The 23,341-nt window shown below is 48.7% G+C and overlaps 1 protein-coding gene across 5 annotated transcripts in view; it reads left to right on the forward strand.

The window, feature by feature from the left end:
- STRBP (spermatid perinuclear RNA binding protein) overlaps positions 1-23,341 on the forward strand; it is a 1,497,608-nt gene that overhangs the window by 467,558 nt on the left and 1,006,709 nt on the right. For all 5 annotated transcript variants that reach the window (XM_069609636.1, XM_069609639.1, XM_069609638.1 and 2 more), the window contains one exon: positions 20,000-20,097. In XM_069609636.1, the coding sequence (XP_069465737.1) occupies positions 20,000-20,097 (98 nt within the window). The remainder of the gene's footprint in view (positions 1-19,999; positions 20,098-23,341) is intronic.

The raw sequence follows: 23,341 nt of genomic DNA on the forward strand, positions 1-23,341 counted from the left end.
GGCAACTCCCCTAGTGGTCCTGTTTGACTCCACCCCAATTGCGAAATGCAGCAAATTTGTCTCACGGGCAGGCAAAGGCTTGGGGCTGTTTTTCTGTGGGGGCGGTTAGCACATTCTGCGGGTAGGTATGTCAGCCTATTCTCTCCAGTTCTGCTAATTCACAAGGCACTCATCAAATTGAGATGGCCTTAGAGGCCACTCAGTGTCTCGCCATTGGCTGACCAGATTCTGTTTTTAGGACCTCAAAGCTCTTGCCTTTCAAGACATATTTTTCCCAGTGTCTCCTTAGCTTCAGTCTCAAAAGAAGGGAATTCGTCCTTTACTCCTCTTCTCATCTCGACCCTGGCCTACTTTGGAATCAAGAGCATCATGTTGCACCAATCTGGTGGCCATAGGGGCATACAGGAGCTCCGATTTCATGGTCTTTTTAACATCAAACCCAATCATAGACTGCCTTATTGATGGCTTTACTAGACTCTTTCCACCTGTAAGGGCACCCCAATCTGTCTGGGATCTTCATGCAATCCTTGTAGTTTTCTTGAACAATCCTTCCAAAACTGTAACCACTATGCATATTAAGCTGGTCACTTTTTTATGACTTTCTACCAGATAGAGGCAGACATCCTAAACTGTGCTGAGTGCTACATAGTTTTTAACACTGACAAATTGGTTCTTAAAACGTATTCTTCCTTTCTTCGAAAAGTGGTGTTATGAGGGATTTTCAGAACCAACCCTGTTGTGGGTTGAGGGAGGCCAACCTGGTGGATGAGCAAGTGCTTTTCCCATTTGGTCTTGCCAAAACCTCTTGCTGAGAAGTAAAGCAAAGGTGTGTTTATGTAGGTACAATGAACAACACTTAAAGATAGCCAAATAATAAAGGACTTCTCAGAATATAAAAATACTCTTGGGCCCAAAGAGACACACAAAACTTACAAATACTTTGTACCACACACACTGATGTGTACTGTGACAAATCCAGGGTATTCATCTATTCTCCCCATTAGGAAGCCACCCCCTTTCAGGCTGTCCAGCATACATTATCTGCATATATTATACCTGGACAGACTATTGCTTCCGTTTTGGATACTCCTATTTTGAAAATAGCAAACAGTGACACTTCTATCTTTCTGGACCTCGCCTGAACGCCACTGCATCAACAGAACCCTCTTAACTGATATTATTTTAGATACACTGTATAGTGACGTTTCCTCAAACTCTTTGGCTTCAGTCAGGCAATGCTGAACACAGCCTGAATCCCCTTGTCAGCGAAGGAGGACACTGTTCCATTTATCCATGTGACGTGTATAAGAAGAGGAGGGATTGTAAGGCCAGGAGAGACTCTTACCGAGGGAGAACTGTTATAACGAGGTGAGCCCCTGCAGAATTGACATCCTGGAGGGGTGGAGCCACTGAGCCTCTGGCAGCAAGGAGGGCGAGCAAAGCGTTAGCCAAACGCTAGAGGGTTGGCATTCTACCGGACCGAGAAGCTGAGGTCAGAGGAGAGGCAGAGACAGAAACACAGCAGTCTCATCTGGTGGAGCGACCACAAAGAAGTTGTGATGGACCGGTAGGCCTCTAACGAATGCTGAGACCGGACCGCCTAACGGAGCTCTAGTTGCTGACCTCCTCACACGTCGGACACTAGCTACCGATTCAGGATGCAACAGGGAGCGCCAGCGAGGTTACGGGAGCCTGGTTAACCTGACCAACATTGAGTGAAGATTGAGAGCCGACGAGATTACGGGAGCCTGAGAAATGCGATAGTGAGCATCCCGTTACAAGGTAAGCATATTGTGAGTACAAGCCGAGAAAGCCATCAAGGTTACGGAAGCCTGAGAACCCCAAAGCAGAGTCTACCATTATAAGGTATGAATATTGTGAATACAAGCTGGGAGTCGGAGAAACCTGAATGTGCAAATACTGGATGAAAGAGGGATTGAGAGTAACAAGAACATTGTGAGAAATCAATGGAAAGCTATCTAGGTTACAGGGAACTGAGAAACCTGAGAATGGGAAAATCCCATAAAAAGGGGATTTGAGAAAAAGTACTAATATTGTGAATAATGGCTGGGAAGGAAGCTATCTTGGTTACAAGAGTTTGAGGAACCCGAATGTACAAATATCATTTAAAAGAAAGACATATGAAGAATTTAAATTGAGGCTAAGAAAGCCACAGAAGTGATTTTGAACTTTGCGAAAAACAGGGTGGGCAGCCGGCCTATGTAAAATAGCTTTCATATGTGGAGAAGGCATATAAGAGATGCGCAGAATGAACATACATCTTCTATACGAATTGTACACTTGCATGTAAATGTACATTACCTATACTACTTTAATGTGAGTTTTCATAATTCTAGGAGATGTATAGGACATGTGCATTTCACATTGCTTTACTCCAACCACCCTTATGCTACTTATACCACGCACTAACAACCTATATATTGACATACTGCACAGGTGGTATAGCTCAGTGGTGACGCAGAGCAACACTGGTTTGAAACCCAGGTCCGCGCTTAGAAATCCCTTTGGTATTAAGCATGTTATAAAAAAAAATGTACATAATTATAATTATATTAAGCACTGATGAGCCTTACGCCACACACCATACACAGTAAAGCAGACATTCACACCACACACACATACTGTCCGGGACGCCTCTGCCGTTGGCCAAGTGTCTCAGTCTCTACACTTTCGGCGTCTGTTCTCCCAGCTTGTTTTGAGTTTCCCGGTTGCTCTAGGTATGGTCTGAGAACCCGTGAAGTCTATCTTCCCTTTTTATCGAGTTAGACTTACTTCTTTCAAGTTGTCTAGGCTGCACATGTTGGTTCCGCGGGGGACTCTGCATTACTCCACTCCTCTTCCTCATCTCTGTATTGATGTTCTCATCCTCAACTGCGTTACTTGTGCTCTTCTTCATCCCCGTTGCTATATATGACTCGCATAGGTAGTCTCTTCCTCCGTCCCAGTACTTTTTACGGAGGTCAGATCATCTACCCTAGAGAGATAAATGGAAGTGTCTGGGATTATGGGACCCAGTATAGGGTAGGATGAGGGAGGTGGGCATATGCTTTGGGCATACTGCGTTCTTCCCAAACAGTCGTCCCTCGTCCAATAGTAGTGATTCCCTCCCCCAGAGATCCACCCACTGAGTACCACCTCCAGGGGGACTATAGGTAGCAGCCCCACCTCCATGGCCTAATGGGAAGGGGCCTCCCCCAGGGGAGAAGGGAGGACATCCAAGGATTCCTCACAGAGGATTGTCCTATATTATAGGCTGCTTTCATCCAAGAAGCTCTTCCTGGTTTCACACCCCCAGGACCAGTCTTTTGTGGCTGTAGCATCTGCTGTTTGCCACAAATAGACAGCTTCATCTTCTTCTATGCCTCTGGGTAAAAAGGCAAAATTACTTCACTGGCTAGGCAAGTAAGTATACCAGACTGCATTTCTTTTTCACCTCAGCGAAGCTAAATCAGTCCTCCAACTTGAAAAGCGATTGGTTTTTATGGCAGGTTGGCCCGAAGAAAAACTAGTGGATGCTGATATCTTGGAGTCCACTATTCACCAAATCGATACTGCATCTATAGGAATGTGCCTGGAGGCCGGTGCGAGACTGCAGGCTTGGGTCTAAGCTGCCAAATTTAATCAGGTCGTACAGGATAAAATATTTGATTTACCTTTTGGTGTTTTAGAGTTGTTTTATTCTTCCGTTGATGAAAAATTAAACGAGAAAAATACTTTCAGAACACTGTATTCCTGGTCTCTCTGAGCAGGCAGCCTTCTAAAACCTGCAAAGCACCTCTAGACTGGGCGGGTTTTGTAAGACAAATATAATTGAGCCAGAGCCAGCTTTGTAGCCAGCTTTGTAGCCAGCTGCTTGATGAACACGCCTAAAGATACGGTTTGCGGACTGCTGCTGGCATCCAGCGGTTCCCACTTCTGTCCCGCTCGCCCTCTAGTCTCCGGACCGGGCTGCCGGTTGCATGTGGCGGATCTGCTAGGCACTTCCATGTGTGCTGTTAGGGACAGTCACCTGTTTCCTTCTTCTGCATCCCGATGTACATAGACTCCCCGGGTGTGCGGGATTCGAGCCTCGTTGAATGAGAGGATTCCCACAACTTCTCTCCTATCCGTGGCCTATTACTCCACTCCGCCCCTTGGACTTTTGTTCTGGTTCCCGGGTGTGGGGCGAATTACCCACTGCTGCTCCTCTTCATCTGTGGCTTTATCTCCTGTGCCGCGACGCAGCTGTGGGCGTGCTGGGCCTGATTTTCGGGACCAAGGCGTCTGATGAGATCTGTATAGAAAACTGCAGACATATTGCCTCATAAATATAGAATAGGTACTTTGGTGACTGGCGGTGGCCGTCTTTAAGCAGAGGACTGACAGCATTCAAGACAGTGTCTAATCTGCATGTCATTGAATTGATCAGAATTCATAGATTGCACCAGCAATTGCACTATTAAACACGTCTGATTGTGGACACGTTGAATACTTCGGTGAAGCTTCACATTGGGTTTTCAGCCTGGGGAATATATGACCGGTTGATCCGTGTATGCTACTGAGAGACTGGATACAAGAATAAAAATGGCGGCAGCGATGTAGCATTGCTTGTGCTTTGGTACTAGGAAATCAGTGAGGCTAAGGGACAGAAGGAGGACCTGCGTGAGCACAATCTGAAGTAAGTGGTCTCAAGTGGTGTGTGGCTGGGTCTGCTAGCAGGGGCCTGGAGTCTGGGGTATGGCTGCCAGCACACTGCGGGCATAGGTGGAGGCCTGTGGACCAATGCAGAGATCACCTGCGAGATCAGCCGCACGAAGCTCTGGGAATGGTATTACCCGATTAGAGGCACTGTGAGGAAGGTTCCAGGCCAACTCACTATAGGCTTCTGCCTGTGGTCTGGTTGGATACACCTGGGGGATCGTCTGGATGAGGTAGAGTTGAGAATATCGAATGTGGAGGATGAGTCTGCAGTCATCTGGAGGTTTGGTTCAAGTCCAGAACGTTCTGAAAGAGTTGGTTGTTAAACAGGAAGACTTTGAATCGTTCTCCCGGCGCAATAATCGGAGTGAGGAGGCTCATTGACCGATCCAATGGATATTTTTCTCAAAGTATGCATTATGAAGGGACCCTTGTGGTGACCTACTAGGAGTATCCTCTCCACTGAATGACATGGAACTGCGGAAGCTCTCTGCCAAATGGGATAAGGACCTGTGCCAATTAGACTGTATACCCTGCAAGGTGTTAGGATCGGATGGAGGCCGCACACTCCCATGGGAGTGAGGAGAATCATTGACTGATCCAAGTGATATTTGGCTCAAAGCAGGCTTTACGTGGGAACCCCTGACCCAGGACTCTCTTCACTGTGGTATTTCAAAAGAGTACAATAGGAGTGTACCAGAGTGGCCATCTGTCGCCTTCCCTCCTCCTCTGCTGCTGGAGAGCAGTGCATTACCCAATTTGGCGACGTATGTGGCGACATGCTACTGATTTGTCTGTGCATTTCTGCTGCTAGGCTGGCTGTTTGCTGCCGATCACTCCACTCGCATGCTTGGTCTTTGGGGCATTCCACCTCTCGTTGCTGGAGCAGCGCAACACCCCGTTTTTGGCAACCTGGGACGTCGCGTGCAACGGTCTTGCTGCTAGTCCGCCTAGTGAGTTTGTTGTGCATTGTGCAGATTCTCCGGCACACTCTTCCCCCTTTCCATCTCTCTGCTCTCTCCCTCCATGCCCTCCATCCCTCCTATTTACTCTTACTGCTACTCTATTACCTATCCTACCTCTCTCTCGAAGCCGGGAAGGAAAAAGTTAAAAAAAGATCTCAATCCAGGCCTGCCCATAGCTGACACCTACGTCAATGCTTCTTCCAGGAAGACTGTCCGACATCCTCTTTGTCGTTCCCTCGCCAGACCTATGGACTCCCCACATGGTCTCAGTCCTCTCTCCTTTCTCTTCCTCGCCTGTAATGGTGGCACCAGATGGGAAGTACTCTTGGCATGCTTCTCATCCTCTAGGTGAATCCATAATGTCTATCAGATGGCCCTGTCATGGCCTAGGGCTCTCAGCCCAACCTCCTCCTTCTTGATTGGCACCTTCCAACACTCATCAACTTCCTCCCATCTCCTACCACTTCTCTGTCTGCCTGTCTTTCTCCTTCCCCACCACCGACGGGGCGTACCATATCGCTGTACCCCTCCTCAGAAAACCTTCAAAGATGACAACCAGCTGCACCTAGCTACCCTCGTTAAACACTCCTCTGATATCTGCTTCCTTCTTGAAGACTTTGACCTTGACGTTCTCGCTCTCACTGAAATGTGGTTCACTACCAGTTCTGTCACAGCTTTTGACACGCTCCTCCCTGAGGGCTACAAGATCCTCTCTAAGCCCAGGCCTAATCAGTCTGGTGAGGGAGTGGCCTTGATCTTCCCTGAATGGGTCCCTGCTACTATCACTCCCACTCAGACCTATTCTTCCTTCGAATGCTTGTCTGCAGGCTTGGTGTCTCTCCAACCCTCTTGTTGACCCTCACCACTATGTACAGGACCCCTTGTCCTATCTCCCACTTCCTCTGAGCGGTGTGACCTCACTTATTCTCTTCTTGCCTCCAAGCTTCTCCTCCTCTGTGACTTCAATATTCACTTTGACTCTCCTGATTCGGCCACTGGACTCTTCTGCTGCCTCTGTGACTTTTTCTCCCACCATTCTTCCCTCCGGTTCGATGCACTCAGCTGGACATACCTTGGATGCTCTCATCTCAGCAGACACCCTCATCTCCAGTCCTCTCACTACACCTCTATCCTGGTCTGACCATGCTCTCCTTTCCCCTCACATGGATCTCTTAGGTCCCCGGCTAAGCCTCTGCCTGCACTGCCGGTCTCCTTCTCTGTCATTTGACCAATGAAGCGAGTGTCAGTTGCTGCTTTTGCTGCCACTTTCATTCCCCCTCCCTCCCCTGCCATGGGCTCACACACTGACTTTGCCCCTGCTAATCCTCACCTCTCTATCACCAACACCCTGGGCATCCTTGGCCCTGTCATGAGGATCTGCTTGAAGCCTGCCTCCAAGCACAACGCCTGGTATGACTCTGACCTGGCTTCTCTGAAACGCAATTACAGAGTTGCTGAGTAGAAGTGGCGGGCATCTGGCACATCCTCTGACATACTGGCCCGCCACCTGTTCCAAAGGCAATACAGACGCTCCATCCACTTGAAGAAGAGGGCCCATATCCAAGCCCGCATCTCTGGGGCCTCTAACAGCCTGGGCAAATTGTTTAAAATATACAAGGAACTTGCCAATCCTACTGCAGTCTCCACGTCTCCCCTGCCATCCCTGACCCTCTGTACTTCACTGGCCTCCCACTTCCTAACCAAAACTCAGGGCATCCTGTCCTCACTCTCCTCTATGTCCCTGCCTCCTCCCTCCCCAGCTCTCAGACCTCCCTTGGCCCCTACTCTCCCTTCCCTCCTACTCTCCTCTTTTTTCGCGCATAGCACTGGGTGAGGTCTCTCGAAAAGACCTCTCTATGAAGGTCTCCTCCAAGCAGGGGCTCCCCTGCTCCTCCAGAACTAATAAGGACAACTTGGACTCCCTTGTGCCAGCCTTGGCCGATTTCTGTAATCCTTCCTTTGCCACAGGCTCCTTCCTGCTACCCCTCTAGCACTCCCTTGTGCATCGTCTCCTCAAAAAGCTTTCTGCCGACCCATCCTGCCCGGCTAACTACCTCCCTAGCTCCATTATCCCCTTCCTGGACAAACTCCTGGAGAAGGCTGGTCATCTCCCCAATGATCCAACATACTGAATCTGTTGGTTGTCTCCATGACCACGAGTCTGGCTTCAGAGCAGCCAGAGGCACAGAACCTGCTCTACTGAACACCAGTGAAGACTTGCTCTCATATCTCAATTCCAACTATCCTTCCGTTCTTATCCTTCTGGGTCTTTCTTCTGCCTTCGACATAGTCAGTCATGCCACCCTGACAAATCAGCTCTGTGACACCCTTGGTATCACAGGCCTGGCACTTCACTGGTTGACCTCATTCCTCTCCGACCGACCTTCCCAGCTTCAACTGGGCCCTTTTCTCTCCCCGTCACACTCTCCACCTGCAGTGTCCCTCGAGGCTCTATCCTCTCGCTGTGGCTCTTGAACATCTACCTTGCCCCTCTGGCCCAACTGATCTCCTTTTCTCACCGCTTTCAGTGTTATGCAGATGGCACGCAACTCTGCTTCAAGCTTCCTTCCACTGCCTCCTCTTCCTCTTTTCTCATCCCTGACTGTCGGACTGCTATTCATGCAGGGTGTGCTTCCAGTGATCTCTGCCTTAATGCCAGTAAGACTGAGACTCTTCTCATCAGGACCCCAGCTACCTCCTTCCCTTCTCCCCTCTGGCCGCCCTCTATGGATCCCTTCCCCTCACCCTCTTTTGAATCAAAAAACCTTGGTGTCATCTTTGACTCCTCTCTCTCCTTCTCTCCTCACATTGCGGACCTTTCCAGGAAGGCCCACTATCAGCTGCACCTCCTTAGAGGCATTCTCTCCTTCCTCACCTTCCCCCAGAAACTCGGTGTCAAATGTGAGCTCTGGTCCTCTGTAGACTGGACTACTGCAACATCCTCTTCCTCAATCTTCCTTTGTTCTCCCTTCGCCCCCTTCAGCTAATCCAGAATAGGACTGTGAGACTTATCCTTGGCCTCAAGCCCAGGGTCTGCATCTCTCCAGCTCTAATTCTCTGGCACTTGCCCAACCTGGCCTCCCCTTAGCATTCGCCTAGCCCCTGTGGCCCTCTCACCCCCCTCACTTCACTCTCTCCTTTTGCTCTGCACTTCCCTTCCCACCCTAGCACTTCACATTTTGCGCAGACCAGCACTCCCCCCCCCACCTCCCCACCCCCACCACTTGCACGATCCAAATGTCACAAGGCCTAGTAGGACTGGTATTGTTACCACCTTTTTTGTCTTGTGGTGCCTCGAAACACCATTTGTTATATAGGTGCCTTACAAATATCCAATAAATAAATAAATACATTCCTAAGTCGGCACAGAAAAAAGCAACCGTGAATCCAAGCCAGAAGTTTTGTTAGTCAACCCGCCTCAACTAAGTCAAAGCAATGATATATGGGAACACAAACTCTGTGGGAGGCTATTATCTCTTCATTTCCTAACCTGGTGGCAATTTTTTTTTAGGGAATGTTTAATCATTTGGTAGTCTCCAGCGGTTTCTGTTTTCAGATTCCTACTTTCCCTCCTGTTCTTTCCCGGGTCGGGGGTAAAGTGCTGTGGAGAGATTTACAATATCCTTTCCATGAAGGTTATCAAAGAAGTTCCCCTCCGAGAGAAGGATTGAGAATTTTTCTTCAGGCCCTTCTGCATACAGAAAAGGAACCAGACTGAACTGAGAATACTGGACCTTTTCGCCTCAATCTGTTTCTTCCCCTACACAAATGCAAGATGATTACTCTTGCACATATAGTCTTTCCTTACTTGACAGGATTGGATATGTCCTGTGGATCTTAATGTTGACCAAACTTCATGTTGACATTTGGCCTCCCCAATCGCATGTTTTTTCAATAAGAGCCCATCAAAACCAGTACAGAGTCCTTCTCCTCAGTTTTAATGAGGCACAAAGTGTCTTCATCAAATTGATGACCGCAGGAGCCTCCATCTTTGGGTCACACGTATGCATGTATATTCCTGTCTGAACGACTGGCTTGTCCAAGCTGGAGTCCAGACCAGACAATTTCTTCAACCTGAGCTTTTTTGGATGATCTTATCAGTCTGAGTTTCTCGATAAACCAGCAGCAGCCTTAGTTGAACCATACTCCGAGATCGACTTACCTGCTATGTTGGAACATGGCTCAGACCAAAGAGTTCCCAATACAGAAGAGAATTCTAGATATCGGATACCTCTGTTTTTCATAGAGATCACACCTCAGCGTAGTGGTTCCAGAGATTGCTGGGGCGTATGGCCTAGCGTGTGACAGCTGTGCCTCTAGCAAGTTTACAAATGAGGCATTGTACTTAGCCCATGTGTGGAATCAGAACCTACAATAACTAATGATCCACATATCGGTTATAGGGAAGCAAGAGGTAGCTTTGAGGTATATGTAACCGAGCCTTTTTCCAGAGGTTCCCTTTCACATTCCCTAGAGCAACATCACTGCCAACTCCTCCTTTGGTTGAGTGCTTCCGTGGAGGGCCATTATCTTCACAACCTATTGAAACCAGAAGGAAGTGGAAGTAAGATCATTGTTCTGGAGCTGAAGTGTATATGGCTAGCTTTGCAGGCTTTTCTCCCTCTTGTGAAGGAATTTGGTCCTCTTAATGATGGAAAACATGACCTCTATGTTCTATGTGAACAAGCAGGAAGAGGCCAGATATAACTCATCCATGTATGCTAACTATGGAGCTCTGGGAAAGTGCTTCTCTTCAAAGTGGATTTATTCAGGCTGCTCATCTCCCTCTTTATTTTCTTTATTTATTTAATTGGGTTTTTTATAACGTGCCTAATACAGTACATGAGTTTGGCTTCTAAGCGCGTTTCCGGGAATCGAACCCCTGTTGCTCTGCATTGTCTGGATTCCAGGACCAGCACGTTGCCCCTGTGCTATCCTCTGTTCACTGTTGAGGGTAACCCTTTAGCAGATGATCTCTGCAGGCTCCCACCAGTCTCACAAGTGGAACTGCAGAAAGAGGTTGTGTATCTGATCTTAACCAAGTTGGGATTACCTGAATATAGATCTTTTGGCTCCCCTTTTGGCTACGCTTCATGGATGGGGAGAGGAGCAGATTCTAAAGCGGGGAGTCGTGAGACTGTGCTGGAACCATCTCTTGTGTTATACCTTTCCTCCATTCCACCAATTGGAGTGCTCAGTAAGTTCAAGGAATCTTCAGATTGCTTCCTGGTGCTAAAAGTCCCACATTGGCCAACAAAATTCTCTTTCTCAGAGATGATGAATTTGTCAACCCATCTTTAGTCACTGCACAGCTCTCTTCAATTACTCTTAGCAGAGGGGAGCTTGTTAGCTTATTGCTGGAGGAATTAGTGTTTGGGTATCTATGCCTCTCAGAAGAAACCCTGACTGTTATAAAGGTAGATAGAAAAGACTCCACTAGAGATCAGTACTGAAGTAAGTGGCTTATATTCGAGCATTAGTTCGTAGCATGATGGAGGCTATCGCAGATATAGTCCTGTCCTTCATCGAAGATACTGCTCGGTTATGTGTCAGATTAAACTCTTTCAGGATTTATTTCGCAGAGTTTGCAGCTTCTCTCACTTCCAGGAAATTAGATCCATTTCGCAAACCCAGCCACCAAAAGCTATTTAGAGGGCCTTTTGACACCATTTCTGTCTGTGAGGTTTCCCTCCTTCGGCACGGGACTTGAATAACATTTTTTATGGACCTGCCCATAGGCTGCTTGAAGGCCTGGCTTTGGTTGACATGAATTTAGTCTCTTGTAAAACAGCCTTTGTGTGACTTGTTTCTGCCAGAACAATTTGTGAGTTGTGGGCTCGGACAGGAATCTTTCACAAGCCCACCCTTACTTTTTCTCAAAATAGTTTTTGATTTTTAAATTATCCAAGAAATGTGTCTTCGACTTTCTTTCCGGATCCTCAGTCTTATGTGGAGAGGATTCTGCAGTGTCTTGATATCCGTAGACCACTCACATTTTATTTGCAGAGAACAAATGATGTCCGGAATTGAGAAATACTTTTTGTCGCTTTTGGGGATCCAAATTCATAGAAATGGGCTTTGAGAGCTTTGATAACCAAGTGGATAGTTCCATGCATTCTTGAGGACTACAAATACAAGAACAACATTCCTCCCAAGGGCCTGTCTGCCTGTATGGTCAGAGCTAAAGCCACCCCTGTGGCTTTTCAGAGGCATTTTCCAATAGAGGTAATTTGCAAAGCAGCTACTCAGTATTTTTTGCCCTTCTGCAGACACTATTCACTGGATGTATGTATGCCTGTTCCAGGGCTGCTGTTTGTTTGGACAGTATATTGCCAATCGCCCGTTAATTTGTGATTTATAATTCTCACATCAGTATGGAGAAAAGGTATGGGACATAGTGGTATGTAAAAGTTGCTCATGGCAGTGACTACTGTATTCCTAGTCCAGAGTTCCCTTTCCTCCGTACACCCCAGCTGCCATTCCCCCCCTAAACCTAGGTGTGTACCTGCCTGGCGGTGCTGATGGTCAGGTAAACAAAACTGGTGGGAGGTGCACGAGGGGCAGGGCTAAGCTCTGCATGTGCTCCAGTTGTGCTGTCTGATTTGTTTTATTTATGCTAAAAAGTCGCTCGTCCCTTCCCCATGCAATGACATCACATCAGTATAGAGGAAAGGTTACTCTGGACTAGGGGTACAGTAGTCGCTATGATGCGTAACTTTTACATATTGCAACGTCTGGAGAAATTGCAAAAGGAAGGTGTCAAGGTTTTTGCATTACCGGCAGTCTTAGTTCAGATACAGATATGCCTGAAAAGGAGTGTTGTAAAATAATTGTAGGTATGTTCTTTTTTTTTTAGTTTTGGCTATTAATGGCCCTGTAAGTGCTGCCTAAGCACGAAACGATTGGAAGTTAACATAGAAAATATGAGGGGAGAGGGGTGCACTCTGTGTGAGGAATTGCCAGCTGGCAAGGGTGCAAAGCCATGGCTTTTTAATTTGTATTCAGTAATAAAATGATGCAGGTATTTCCCTCTCTGGAACAGTAATCTGCTGATGATTCCTCTCTAATAAGATCAGTGCTGAAAAGCCTAGTCTGTGTCTGGGCACTGCTGCACCAGTGCCCTGAGTTGCAGCGCCTGTTCTACCAGTGGCACACAGGCTACAGATGCCCATTTGTCAGCTGCAGTGACAGCGAAGTCTCTGCAGCGCAGGGCAGCATTTAAGATATGCTCCCTGTACCCAAACTATGATGATCATAAGAAACCAGTGCTGGTGGCAGGATTAACTCTAAAATAAAGCTCTGGCTGTGTTTAGGCATTAAGCATGACTCTTCTTATGATCATGGCTGCCACATCCAAATTAGTATCACATGTGTCCGCTCCTGTGAGTCAGCTCTGCTGTGGAAGCTGAAGTGTATTATGGCCAGATGGGTTGAACTGCCAAATGGCAGGTGTGCAACCTGAATGGCTATGCCTCTTCTTTGATCTCTTTGTGAGGAGTGGTAACACCCTCCACCAGAGATGCACAGGGGCACAGCAAGCTGCTGTCGTGGGCCTGGGTATCAAAGGTGTGCACACACATTCAAAAGGAGTAGACTCTCACACCAAGGTGCTGCATCTCTAAAGGCATTTGTTCTTAGTGGGAAGGGATGGGATTAGAGTAGGGGGAGGGCTCTGGTCATTGGAATGTGATTTCCACCATTTTGTTTTTGTCTGATTCTCTCTCTCCTCTTCCGTCCCTGCCACTTACTCTGGCTTAAAGCATCTTGTGCCTGATGTCAGGAGGCCAAAGTCCACCTTGTTAAAGAGCAGGGATTGGACCATTAAGGCAGGCAGGCTTTAGTCCAATCGCCTGGGGAACTTTGCCTTCCTTTAAAAGGAGTCTCCCACCCCTTCAGCCGATTCACTCTAGAAGAACACCTGAGTACTCCTCACTGGACCCCCTTTGGGAAAGTCGTACTTTCCAAAGCCCTCAGCCTGAGGTGAAGAAAGAGTTGTCCAAGGCAGAAGAGAGCTCTGCCCCGTACCCACTTCTAGGGCACATTGGGGGGATATTTGCCTTGGACCAGGACCGGTCACTCTGCACTGGAGCCTCCTAAAGTTGGGAAAGCAACCCTGAAATGGATCATCCAGTCCACGAGTCCCTCTGAATGGGTCTCACAGCATCCAGAGGACCCAACCAGCTGAAGCTCCCTGTTCTGCCGCACAGAACCGGTCCCACTGTGTTCACCGCTCCATGAACAAGAGGGAAGAGGCCAGCGTTCGTGTTTGCTCTCCTCCACCCAGCCAAACTATATTGCTTGTACTTTGAACCAGCCCGACTCTGCATCGTGCTCTAACTGAGCCTGTCAACTGCTAGGCCCAAATCAACTGCTCAACACTGGGACCCGATCTGACCCCCTGGAGAATCACATGCTGACTCTGGCCAGGGATTACAACCACAGCTCAAACCGACTGGCCCTTGAACGTCTGTTGCACTGACCCGCACAACGGATCACCCAGAACACCAGTTTGATGACCATCGGCACCAACTCGAACTGCTTGAGCATCCCACATCGACCGCTCCCAGTCTCTAAAGCCTGACTCGGCCTGGCGCAATCTCTACGAGATCCTGGAGCCCACCCAGACCTGCATCACTGAAAGACCCCCTTTGAATGCAAAGAGATACCGTATTCGCACCTGCTCGACGCCCACTTGCTGCTTGGGCTCCACCGTCTCTGAACTGAGCTTGATCCATGTTCAACACCGGGTTCGACATAGTCAACCCACCAAAGAACCGAAACCAGGCATTATTGGCCACAGACTGCCCCCTCGGTCCACTGGGACCCTAGAGACTGGTGAGGTCACATCAGCACCTTCTTTGACCGGACATCTCCTTTTGTGGTTGGTATTTGCCTGTCATCCTCTGCACTTGCGCTCAGAGGGCTACTTTCTCCAGTCTGTCGCTTCTTTGTTTTTCCACAGTTTTGTACAGTGTTTCTATTTTGCTATATTGCAAATGGTGTGTTTAATTAAAGTATATATATTTTTATAGAACCTTGATTGAACATTCCCTTTATTTTTGACTGTTACTGTGTTGTTTGGATAACTATTGGATCACATTCCCACCCCTTCTCACGGCCCATGTTACCACAAAAGGCAAAGGAGGTATATCTGTCTCCGTTTTACCTTCATGATTGCCTTGGCTTTTGGTTTGTAGAAGTGTGAAGGCTGAGTGGGCTTTTTTTACCCCTACTCATCCTTGTACTCCTGCCGAATAGAATCCTATTTGTCACACCCTGCCAGTGGGTGTTAGGGTTTTTAAACACACATTGAATGTCCATGGTCCCTATGGCCATTCGACTCAACACAGTTAATTCCTCTAACCTTAATTCCACCCTCCACTGGGAGTCCTTTTAAAGGGCAGACTAACTAATGGTATCTTACGCGCCTGTTCGCATCTGTGCGCTTCCAGATTACTTACTGTTTCCATGGTTTTTCTTATTCCTTTCCTGATTTTAATGTAACCTTGACATCTCGCACTAATAGTCATGCTTCTTCTCTTGGTTCTTTAACCTCCTTTTTGCCCAGATACTTGCTGATACTACTACTAGGAACTTTTCTGTCCATATCTCAGCAATCCCTCCCGCTAATCCCTCTTCTCGTCTGTGCAGCCCTTCCAACTGCATCTCTTCTCTCACTTTCCCTTTCCCTCAGTCTCTGATCTCGATTGCGCTCTGGAATGCTTGCTTAATCTGTAATAAATCTCACTCTACTTTAGATCTTTTTTATAGACTTAACTTACAATTTCATTGCCTCAACCAAACCTGAATTCCTCCTCTACTACTACCCCAGCCTTTCTTTCCTCTTTTTTCTATGACTTCTCCCATGCACCCCACCTTTCAGGTACAGGTGACATTGTCTACATTCTATTTCATTCATCATGTGTGCTTGCCCCACCATTTCTAACATACTGATCCTTTTGTTTTTCGAATACCAACTATCCACTTTCTCCCAGACCTTTTTTACTTTCCTTTCTCATCATTTATAGCCCCTTCTCACTACTCGCTCCCAGAGAACGGACACCTCTCTAACGTCTACTCTTCCGTCTATCCTTTTCTGTCCCTGCAAACCCTCACATCCTTGGCTTACCCCATCTTTTAAGTCTCTTTGCTCTTGTCTTTGCAAATTGGAGCATCGTTGGAAAAAGTCAAATGTTCCCTCACCTTGACACATTTTTTTTCTCTTCATGCCTCCTATGACTCTCTCCTTAATTCTAAAAAAGCATTACTTCTCCCCGCCTCAACTCCTTAACATTCTTTATCCGCACTCCCCCTGACCCTTCACTGTCCTATGGAACTGCTTCAGATTTTGTTGACTATTTTACCTCTAAAGTCTCCTATATTTGTTCTATCTTTTTTGCCCATCCCCCTCACACTCGCAGCCCTCTCTCCCTTACCACTTCCTCCCCTTCTCTCTGCTTTCTCCCCCCTGACTTGGATACTGCACATTTTCTGTCTTGTGCCCATACAACTGCTTCCCCCACTGACTCCGTTCCCTCCCCCTAATCCCCATGTCTATTCTGAGCTCCTTCCTCCTCATGCAACCCTTTTCAATCTCTCGCTTTCTTCAGCCACATACTCTTTCTCCTTTAAACATTCAACTATCATCCCTATCTTGAAGAAAACGTCTCATGATCCTTCTCTCCCTTAAAAATTGCACCCCCTTCTCTCTTTTTCCATTTCTATCTAAGCTCCTTGAGCTATAGTTTACTCCCAGATCTCCTCATTTTTACATCTTCATATTCGTCTCTCCCTACTCCAGTCAATCTGGTTCTGTCAATCTGGTTTTTGGCCGCCCGCTTGACTGAAACTGCTCTTTTACACATTTCCGACTCTTTCCTCACTGCCATTCACAATAAACTTTCTTCTATACTCATTCTTCTCGATATTTCCACATCTTTATATTTCGTCAATCACCCTACTCTTCTTGCCACCCTTTCCTCCCTGGACTTCACAGGTCCTATCATCATGTGGTTTCATTCTTATATTTCAGATTTTTCTTATTTGGTTTAATGAGCTGGAAATCTCTCTTCCCTGTCCTCTTTTATATAGAGTCCTTCAGAGCTCCGTTCTTGGTCCCCTCTAATTCTCGCTATATAGTATCCTGCTTTCCTCACTTATCTTCACTTTTGACCTCTTCTGCCATTTTTTATGCGGGTGATTCTCAAATCTTCTGCTTTTCTGACTTTTCAGAAAATGTTCAACCACTTTCACTTCTTGTCTTGCTATTAAATCCTGGATGTCCCCCACTTTCTGTACTTGAACTCTACTAAATCCGAAGTCCTTCGTTTCCCTCTCCTTCTCCACCTTTCTCTCCCCTTCCTCTCTTATGTTCTTGAAATCCTTTCTTTTTCTTCTCATTTCTCACTCATTGCCCATAACTGTTGCTTTCTCTTTTGAATCTTTGTCATGCTCAACCTTTTTTCTTTCCGTGCCTCTAAACTCATCTCCCAAACTGACCACTGCACTGCTCTTCTAATGGGTCTTAGTGCTGCTCATCTTGCCCCCCTTCACTCCAGCTATAATTCTGCTAATTGCTTTCTTTTTCTAATTCCCCCTTGCTCATATATCTCATTCTCTTTTAGATTTGCTTCTATTTTGCCATTACAGTCTCAGGTCCTCTTTCATGTTCTCGCTTTTGTCTTTAAGTTCCTCCATAGCCTTATATTTCCTCTCGTCTTTCTATTCACGTCCCCTCTGTTCTCTGTCCAGCTTCCGTCTGGTAGTGCCTAAACCCCCCTGTTCTGCCTCTCGCTTTCGTTCTTTTCTCTAATACCACTCAAGCTCTGGAACCCTCTCCCCCTTTCTGTCTGCTCTTTTTTCACTTACCACATCTTCCATACCCGATTAAAGGGCCATCTCTTTTCTCTTCTCTAATTCTTAACACTTGTGGAGGGTCAGAAAAAGGAGACGGAATAGAAGTTGCCATTCTCAAGAAACGTTTATTGAAAATAAGAAAATGCCTCACTTTCTCAAAGCTATGGGTTTCCCTCCCTAACGCAACTAACTAGGGTGCTCGTCGTCAGTTGTGAAGTCAAAAGTAAAAGTCCAAAACAAAGCTGCTTTTCTCTCCTTCTTGTTAGGATGGCTCTTGCTCTGGGTTCACTTTCCTCTTCCAGTGTGCTTCTAGGCGAGCGGTCTCGACTTTGGTTAGTGTTTTCTCTCTCTCGCCGGTCAGGCCACCACTCTCACCTTGTGCATCCCTCCTGGGACAGGATTCATCTTTGCAGGCTCTCTAGCTTGCTCCTTGAACAGGGCAGCTCAGGCACCTGTTCCTTCCAGCTCCTCTACAGCCTACCTTGTGTGTCTCTTGTGACTAGAGTAGGCTTGAAAGACTGTAGCTAGTCTGCCTTTAAAAAGTGCAGCTCAGGCACCTGTTCCTTGCAGCTCCTCCCTTGCTTGGGAAGCAGCGTTTCCTGCGTTCACCAGCCTCACACAGCTGGCTTGAAACTCTTAGGTCTCTCCCTCACGTTCTCTCTCTCTCCTCCAACTTTTATGACGCTGCTCTGGAACTTCCCCAGCCCCTCGTGGAAGTCCTTTGTGTATTAGTCCTGTTCGTTATGACTCCATTGGTTTTCTTCGTCTCAGTGCCAAGCCGGTATTTGTCTTCACATAACCCATCACAGTAGCAGATGTATAAGTATTCTTCCTGTTTAAACACCCAAGAGGGTTTACGCTGTTGGGTTGCTATGATATGGCATTTATAATGCGCCTATACACAAGTGTTTATAGGTGCGACAAGACAAGGAGGGGGAAACGGAGGGAGGACAAAACAATGATCTTACTATGCCTTATGTCATTCAGATCGTCCAAGTGCAGGTAAGTGGAAGAGGAGAAGTGCGAGGGAGGCTGGGGGAGAGGGAGAAGTGCAGGTAGTCAAAAAGTGCAGCAAGCGGGTGGCTCATAAGTGCAGAGAGAAGGGACTGTAGGGTTACAGATACAGACCACAAGTGCTGGGGGAGCCAAGAGGCAGTGCTAGGTGCAGCTGGACATACAGGGACCTGGGCCCAAGTTCAGAGGGTGGCCAGGCGACCAGTGCGTGGAGCAGACGCGTCATCAACAAGGGAGAGGAAGAGAGAAAGCAGAAGTGTAGAGGAAGGTCTTGAGTTGCTTCCGGAACCGGAGGTGGTTCTCCTCCAGTTTGAGAGATAGAGGCAGGGGGAGGCTGTTCCAGAGGGAGGCCCCAGCTGAAGATCGAGATCTGCCCCCAACTCTCTGTTTGGAAAAGCGACTGACCCTCAGAGAGCTTGAGAAGGGAGATGTTTAGGAAGAGAGAGTTTGAGGTAGTGTGGATCCTGGCCCCAGAAAGCCTTATGGACGATGCAGAGGGTCTTGTACTTGATCCTTGCTGCCACTGGGAGCCAATGAAGAGATTGGGAAGGGAGTTCTGCATCGGAACAGGAGTCCTTGCCCCATGGGGGAGTCTCTCCCGTTGAGGTCCCGCTTGCCTCTACCCGTAGAGAGGGTATTGTGTTGCTGGCTCACCTCCCTAGCCTCACAAGGGAAGATTGCTGCCTGGGGTGAAGTGACAGAATCATGCAATTGGTCACACACTCCTTCAGATTGTTATGCTGGTTTTGTCAATTTGCATTATTGTTGTACCTTTCCCATTTATTATGTAAAGTGTATTGGAGAAAGTGCTGTAAAAATATAAATAAATATAAATACCTGCTCCTCTGTCCAAAACAGCTTCGGGGATCTCTGCGAGATAGATATTTGCTTTTTAAGGGGATTCCCTCAGCAGCCTTCTGAAAAGATAATGGCTTCATTACATCTGTTAATTAGATCCTAGTGTAACAAAAATGTCTCAACTTACCTACCTTTAGGTACACCTACCTTTATAAGCAATATGTCACCCTGCATCTTTTTCTTGCTTTGTGTTCCTGTTACAACACACATTAGCAACGCGAACAGTTTTAACTCTTGTATAGAAATTAGATGGACATTTTCTATCACTTGCATAATATGCTGCAGTACTAACACTATTTGACTGCTGCTGCCACCTTTATGGCAGTGCATGGAAAATAGGATAGGCCCCTTGCCTACACTTAAACACACAAACCAAAACTGTTGGCTTTGCCAATGCTGGTTGTGTTTGATGTTAGTTGAAAATAAGAGTCTTCATAATTTATTAATACATGTTATTCTAGCTTCTCGTGGCCTTTTTACAATTGAATTCTCCTTCTACTTTGGTTTGCTTTGCCTACATTGAGAACAAATCTGTGAAAGTGTATTTTTATGTCCCGATTAGTTGAAAAGGTGGCATACAACTAATAAATAATTCCCTTTCTTTGTAGGAGGTCCTGGTCTGCATGATCCCTGTGAAAAGGAATCAACAGATGCATTGATGCATATGACAGCCCAGCAGAGGGAACACATCACACAGAGTGCACAGGTAAAATTGTGAGAAATGCATGCATCTGTAAACGCCATTCATCGTTATCCGGTAATATTATCCCCATATATATGGTTATCTGATTTATGTTTGTTTCCCAGAGTCATTATTTTGGTTTTTCCAATGTTAATCTTTAAATTGTTTAACCTTGAATAATTTGCAATGGCTAGAATGGAGCGTTGGAGAACAATAGCCATTTTATCTAATAGAATGTTGTAATCTGCGTAGCTGAGTCATTGTACCTTTGTGGGAACCAACTTGGGCAGGAAGCTTTTTGCAGTTGAAATCGCCTCCCCCATATCGCTCACATATAAATTATACAAAAGGGGTGCAAGTGCACAACCTTGTCTGACCCCGACATTCGTTTGAATGTCTGTGGTTCTCCAGCATGGGGTCTGGCATGGATTCACATGCTCATGAATATTCCCCGTCGTCAGGCTGGGAATCCTCGGTAAAGAAAAAACCAGTATCAGTTTCGTTTCTGATCTGTCTTTCGTAGCAATAACCAATCACTGGTCTCTGCGTCATACTGACCACAGCCAATGACTGCCCTCTACCTAAGCACCGCCTCTGGCAGCCATCTTCAGATTTTTACCGCACGTTCATGTGTTGGGATCCTCGTGCTATTGCTCTCGAGCGTTAGTGCTATTTTTTCGCGCTTTTTTCACAAAAACTTCGATTCTTCGGTCAAAGAGCCTCAAGCTCCACCGATCCTACATCCGATCTACGGGGACCCGTGTCGGATTCATCTGTGCCCCTCAAGGGTGAAGATTTCGTCGAGCTACGCTTCGGAGGACTCCAGAAGCTTCTCAGGCCCGGTCTCGGAGATGGCCCAGGAGAAGGGAAGCTCGACGCCCGGAAAGCTGTTCAGGGTCTGCCCTGGATGCCAGCTGCAGAACGTCTTTAAGGAGGACGAACACTCTTTCTGCCTTTACTGCCTTCATGAGGACAAAACGCACGTGGAGAAGGACTGTGCGTTTTGCGGCAACATGTCGGAACGGACCATGAAGGACCGTCATCAACGTCTCGCCAACTGGCTGCAGGGTAAGAGCCCGTCTGGCGAGAAGAAGAAGAAATCCGAGCGGTCTTCTAAGACCTTTGAGGGCGCCCCGGCGACGGGGGCCCAACATAAGGCCAAGCACCGCGAGTCCGCTGGCACCGGGAGCGCCGAACGGTCGGGCTCTACGGGCGCCAGGCAGGGCGCACCCTCCCCGGCACCATCAACCACGAGCCAACGCTCTGGGTCGGGTAAGAGGAAGGCCGAGCACCCGGCGAAGCTCCTGGAGAGGCCCCGGTCGAGCTCGAAGGCAGAGGAGGAGCGTGGCAGTGCCCCCTCCCTCAAGGACAAGGCGGTGAGCGCACCTAGGGTGGTGAAGGCCTTGATCCATCCGACCAAGCCCTCTATCGAAACGGTCGCGGCGGCCCTGGCCCAGCCTGTGGAGGCTACTCCAGTGGTGGCGACCTCAGGGCCCAGAATCTCCCTGCCTCCTCGGAGGGAGTCTTCTTTTATGCCCATCGATAGGACCCCCGTGAAACCCTCTGTGGAGAAGAAGGGGGGGCAGGGCGTCGTCGTAGATTCGGCCTCAACCTCAGAAGAAGAGCTGGTCGAGGTCTTAAGCCACGGCCTAGGCGTGGAACAAGACCAGCCCGTCGGAATGGGTCCCGACGCAGGCGACGACGACGACATCGTCGAGGATGCCGACGGGGCCCCTGCTCGCCCGTCGGATTCCCCTCTGCCAGCGCCGCGAGACAACTCGGCGGCCATTTTGTTGGCCATACAGTCCTTATGCACTGAGATAAGGACGAGGCTACCGTTACCGACGGAGGAACCTCTCCCGTCGGGGGATCCAGAACCGGGACCTTCTGGTGTTCCCCCTGCCAAGAAAAGAAGGATCCATCCTCCACCTCCTTTTCAACCGTCGCGCCCCGTCCAGCCCTCCTCCCCGTCCACCCGAGGGGATGATACGGGGACTGACACGGCAGCGACGGGTACGGACGACGAGGCATACGACGAGGATTTTCCGTCGTCGCCCCCCACCAGGGCTTCTCCGCCCGACGAGATCGGATCTTTCCATTCCATGATCTCCAGGGCTTCCGAGCTTTTTCAACTCTGCCCCGAGGAGAAGAAAAAGGAAGGCTTCCTTTATCAGCGGCGCGAGGCCAAGAGGAAGACGGTCCTCGCAGTGCCTCTGTTGGACGACATTTGGGATGAGGGCCTTTCCCTCCTCAAGAACCCTTCCACGACGCCAGCTAGAAGAGACCGGTACGAGAAGAAGTACCGGGTCCCGGACACGGCCCCCCTATGCCTCCGGGCGCAGCCTACCCCGGACTCCGTCGTCTCCGCGGCGGCCAGGAAGAAAGCGGGGGGGGGGTGCGGCCTCCACATCGACTTCCCCGCCGGACGGCGAGGGAAAGAAATTGGATGCTATGGGACGTAGAGTCATCTCGTCGGCAGCGACGACGATTAAAGCGGCCAACGCCTTGGCTATCGTGGCCCGCTACGACAGGGAGCTCTGGTACAAGATGGCTCCCCTGCTGGATTTTCTGCCGGACGACAAGAGGGCTGAGGCCCTTGAGATCCTCCAGGAAGGTGAAGTGGCTTCGGACCACGCCATCACCGTGGCGACGGACATCGCCGACGCTGGGTTCCGCCAGCTAGGCAACGGCGTTTGCCTTCGACGTCGTGGATGGCTCAAAGCTACGGATTTTCGGCAGGACGTCCAGACCAGAGTCCTGGACATGCCCTTCGACGGGAACAACCTGTTTGGGAAGACGGTGGACGATTCCCTCCAGGCCATCAAGGCGGATACTGAGACGGCCCGGGCCCTGGGAGTCCTGCAGCAACGACGGACGCCCTTTCGGAGCGGCGGAGGCAAGGGCGCCTCCAAAGGTTCCGGTGGCGGTTTCGCTTCCTACCGTCAAGCGGCCCGCTCGTCATCGCAAGAGGCCTACAGAGGACGAGGCAAGTCTAGCGGACCCCGCCGTCGTCGCCAAGGAGGTCAAGGCGGCAAGGCCGCGTCCAAGCAGGATTGAACCGGCCGTGGGGTCGGGCCCCCACCGAAGCACCCCGGTGGGAGGCCGGCTGGCGGGCTTCGTCAGCGTGTGGGAGTCCATCTCCACCGACCGTTGGGTGCTGGACGCCCTGGCCCGGGGCCACGCGCTCGAGTTTCAAAGAAGGTGCCCGCGCGTCCCCCCCGTGGCCAGGAGAGAACTTCACGTCCCTCAACTTCTCCTGGAGGTAAAG

Source organism: Ambystoma mexicanum, chromosome 8 (assembly GCF_040938575.1).
Source record: "Ambystoma mexicanum isolate Mex_15411 chromosome 8, UKY_AmexF1_1, whole genome shotgun sequence".
Lineage (NCBI taxonomy): Eukaryota > Metazoa > Chordata > Amphibia > Caudata > Ambystomatidae > Ambystoma > Ambystoma mexicanum.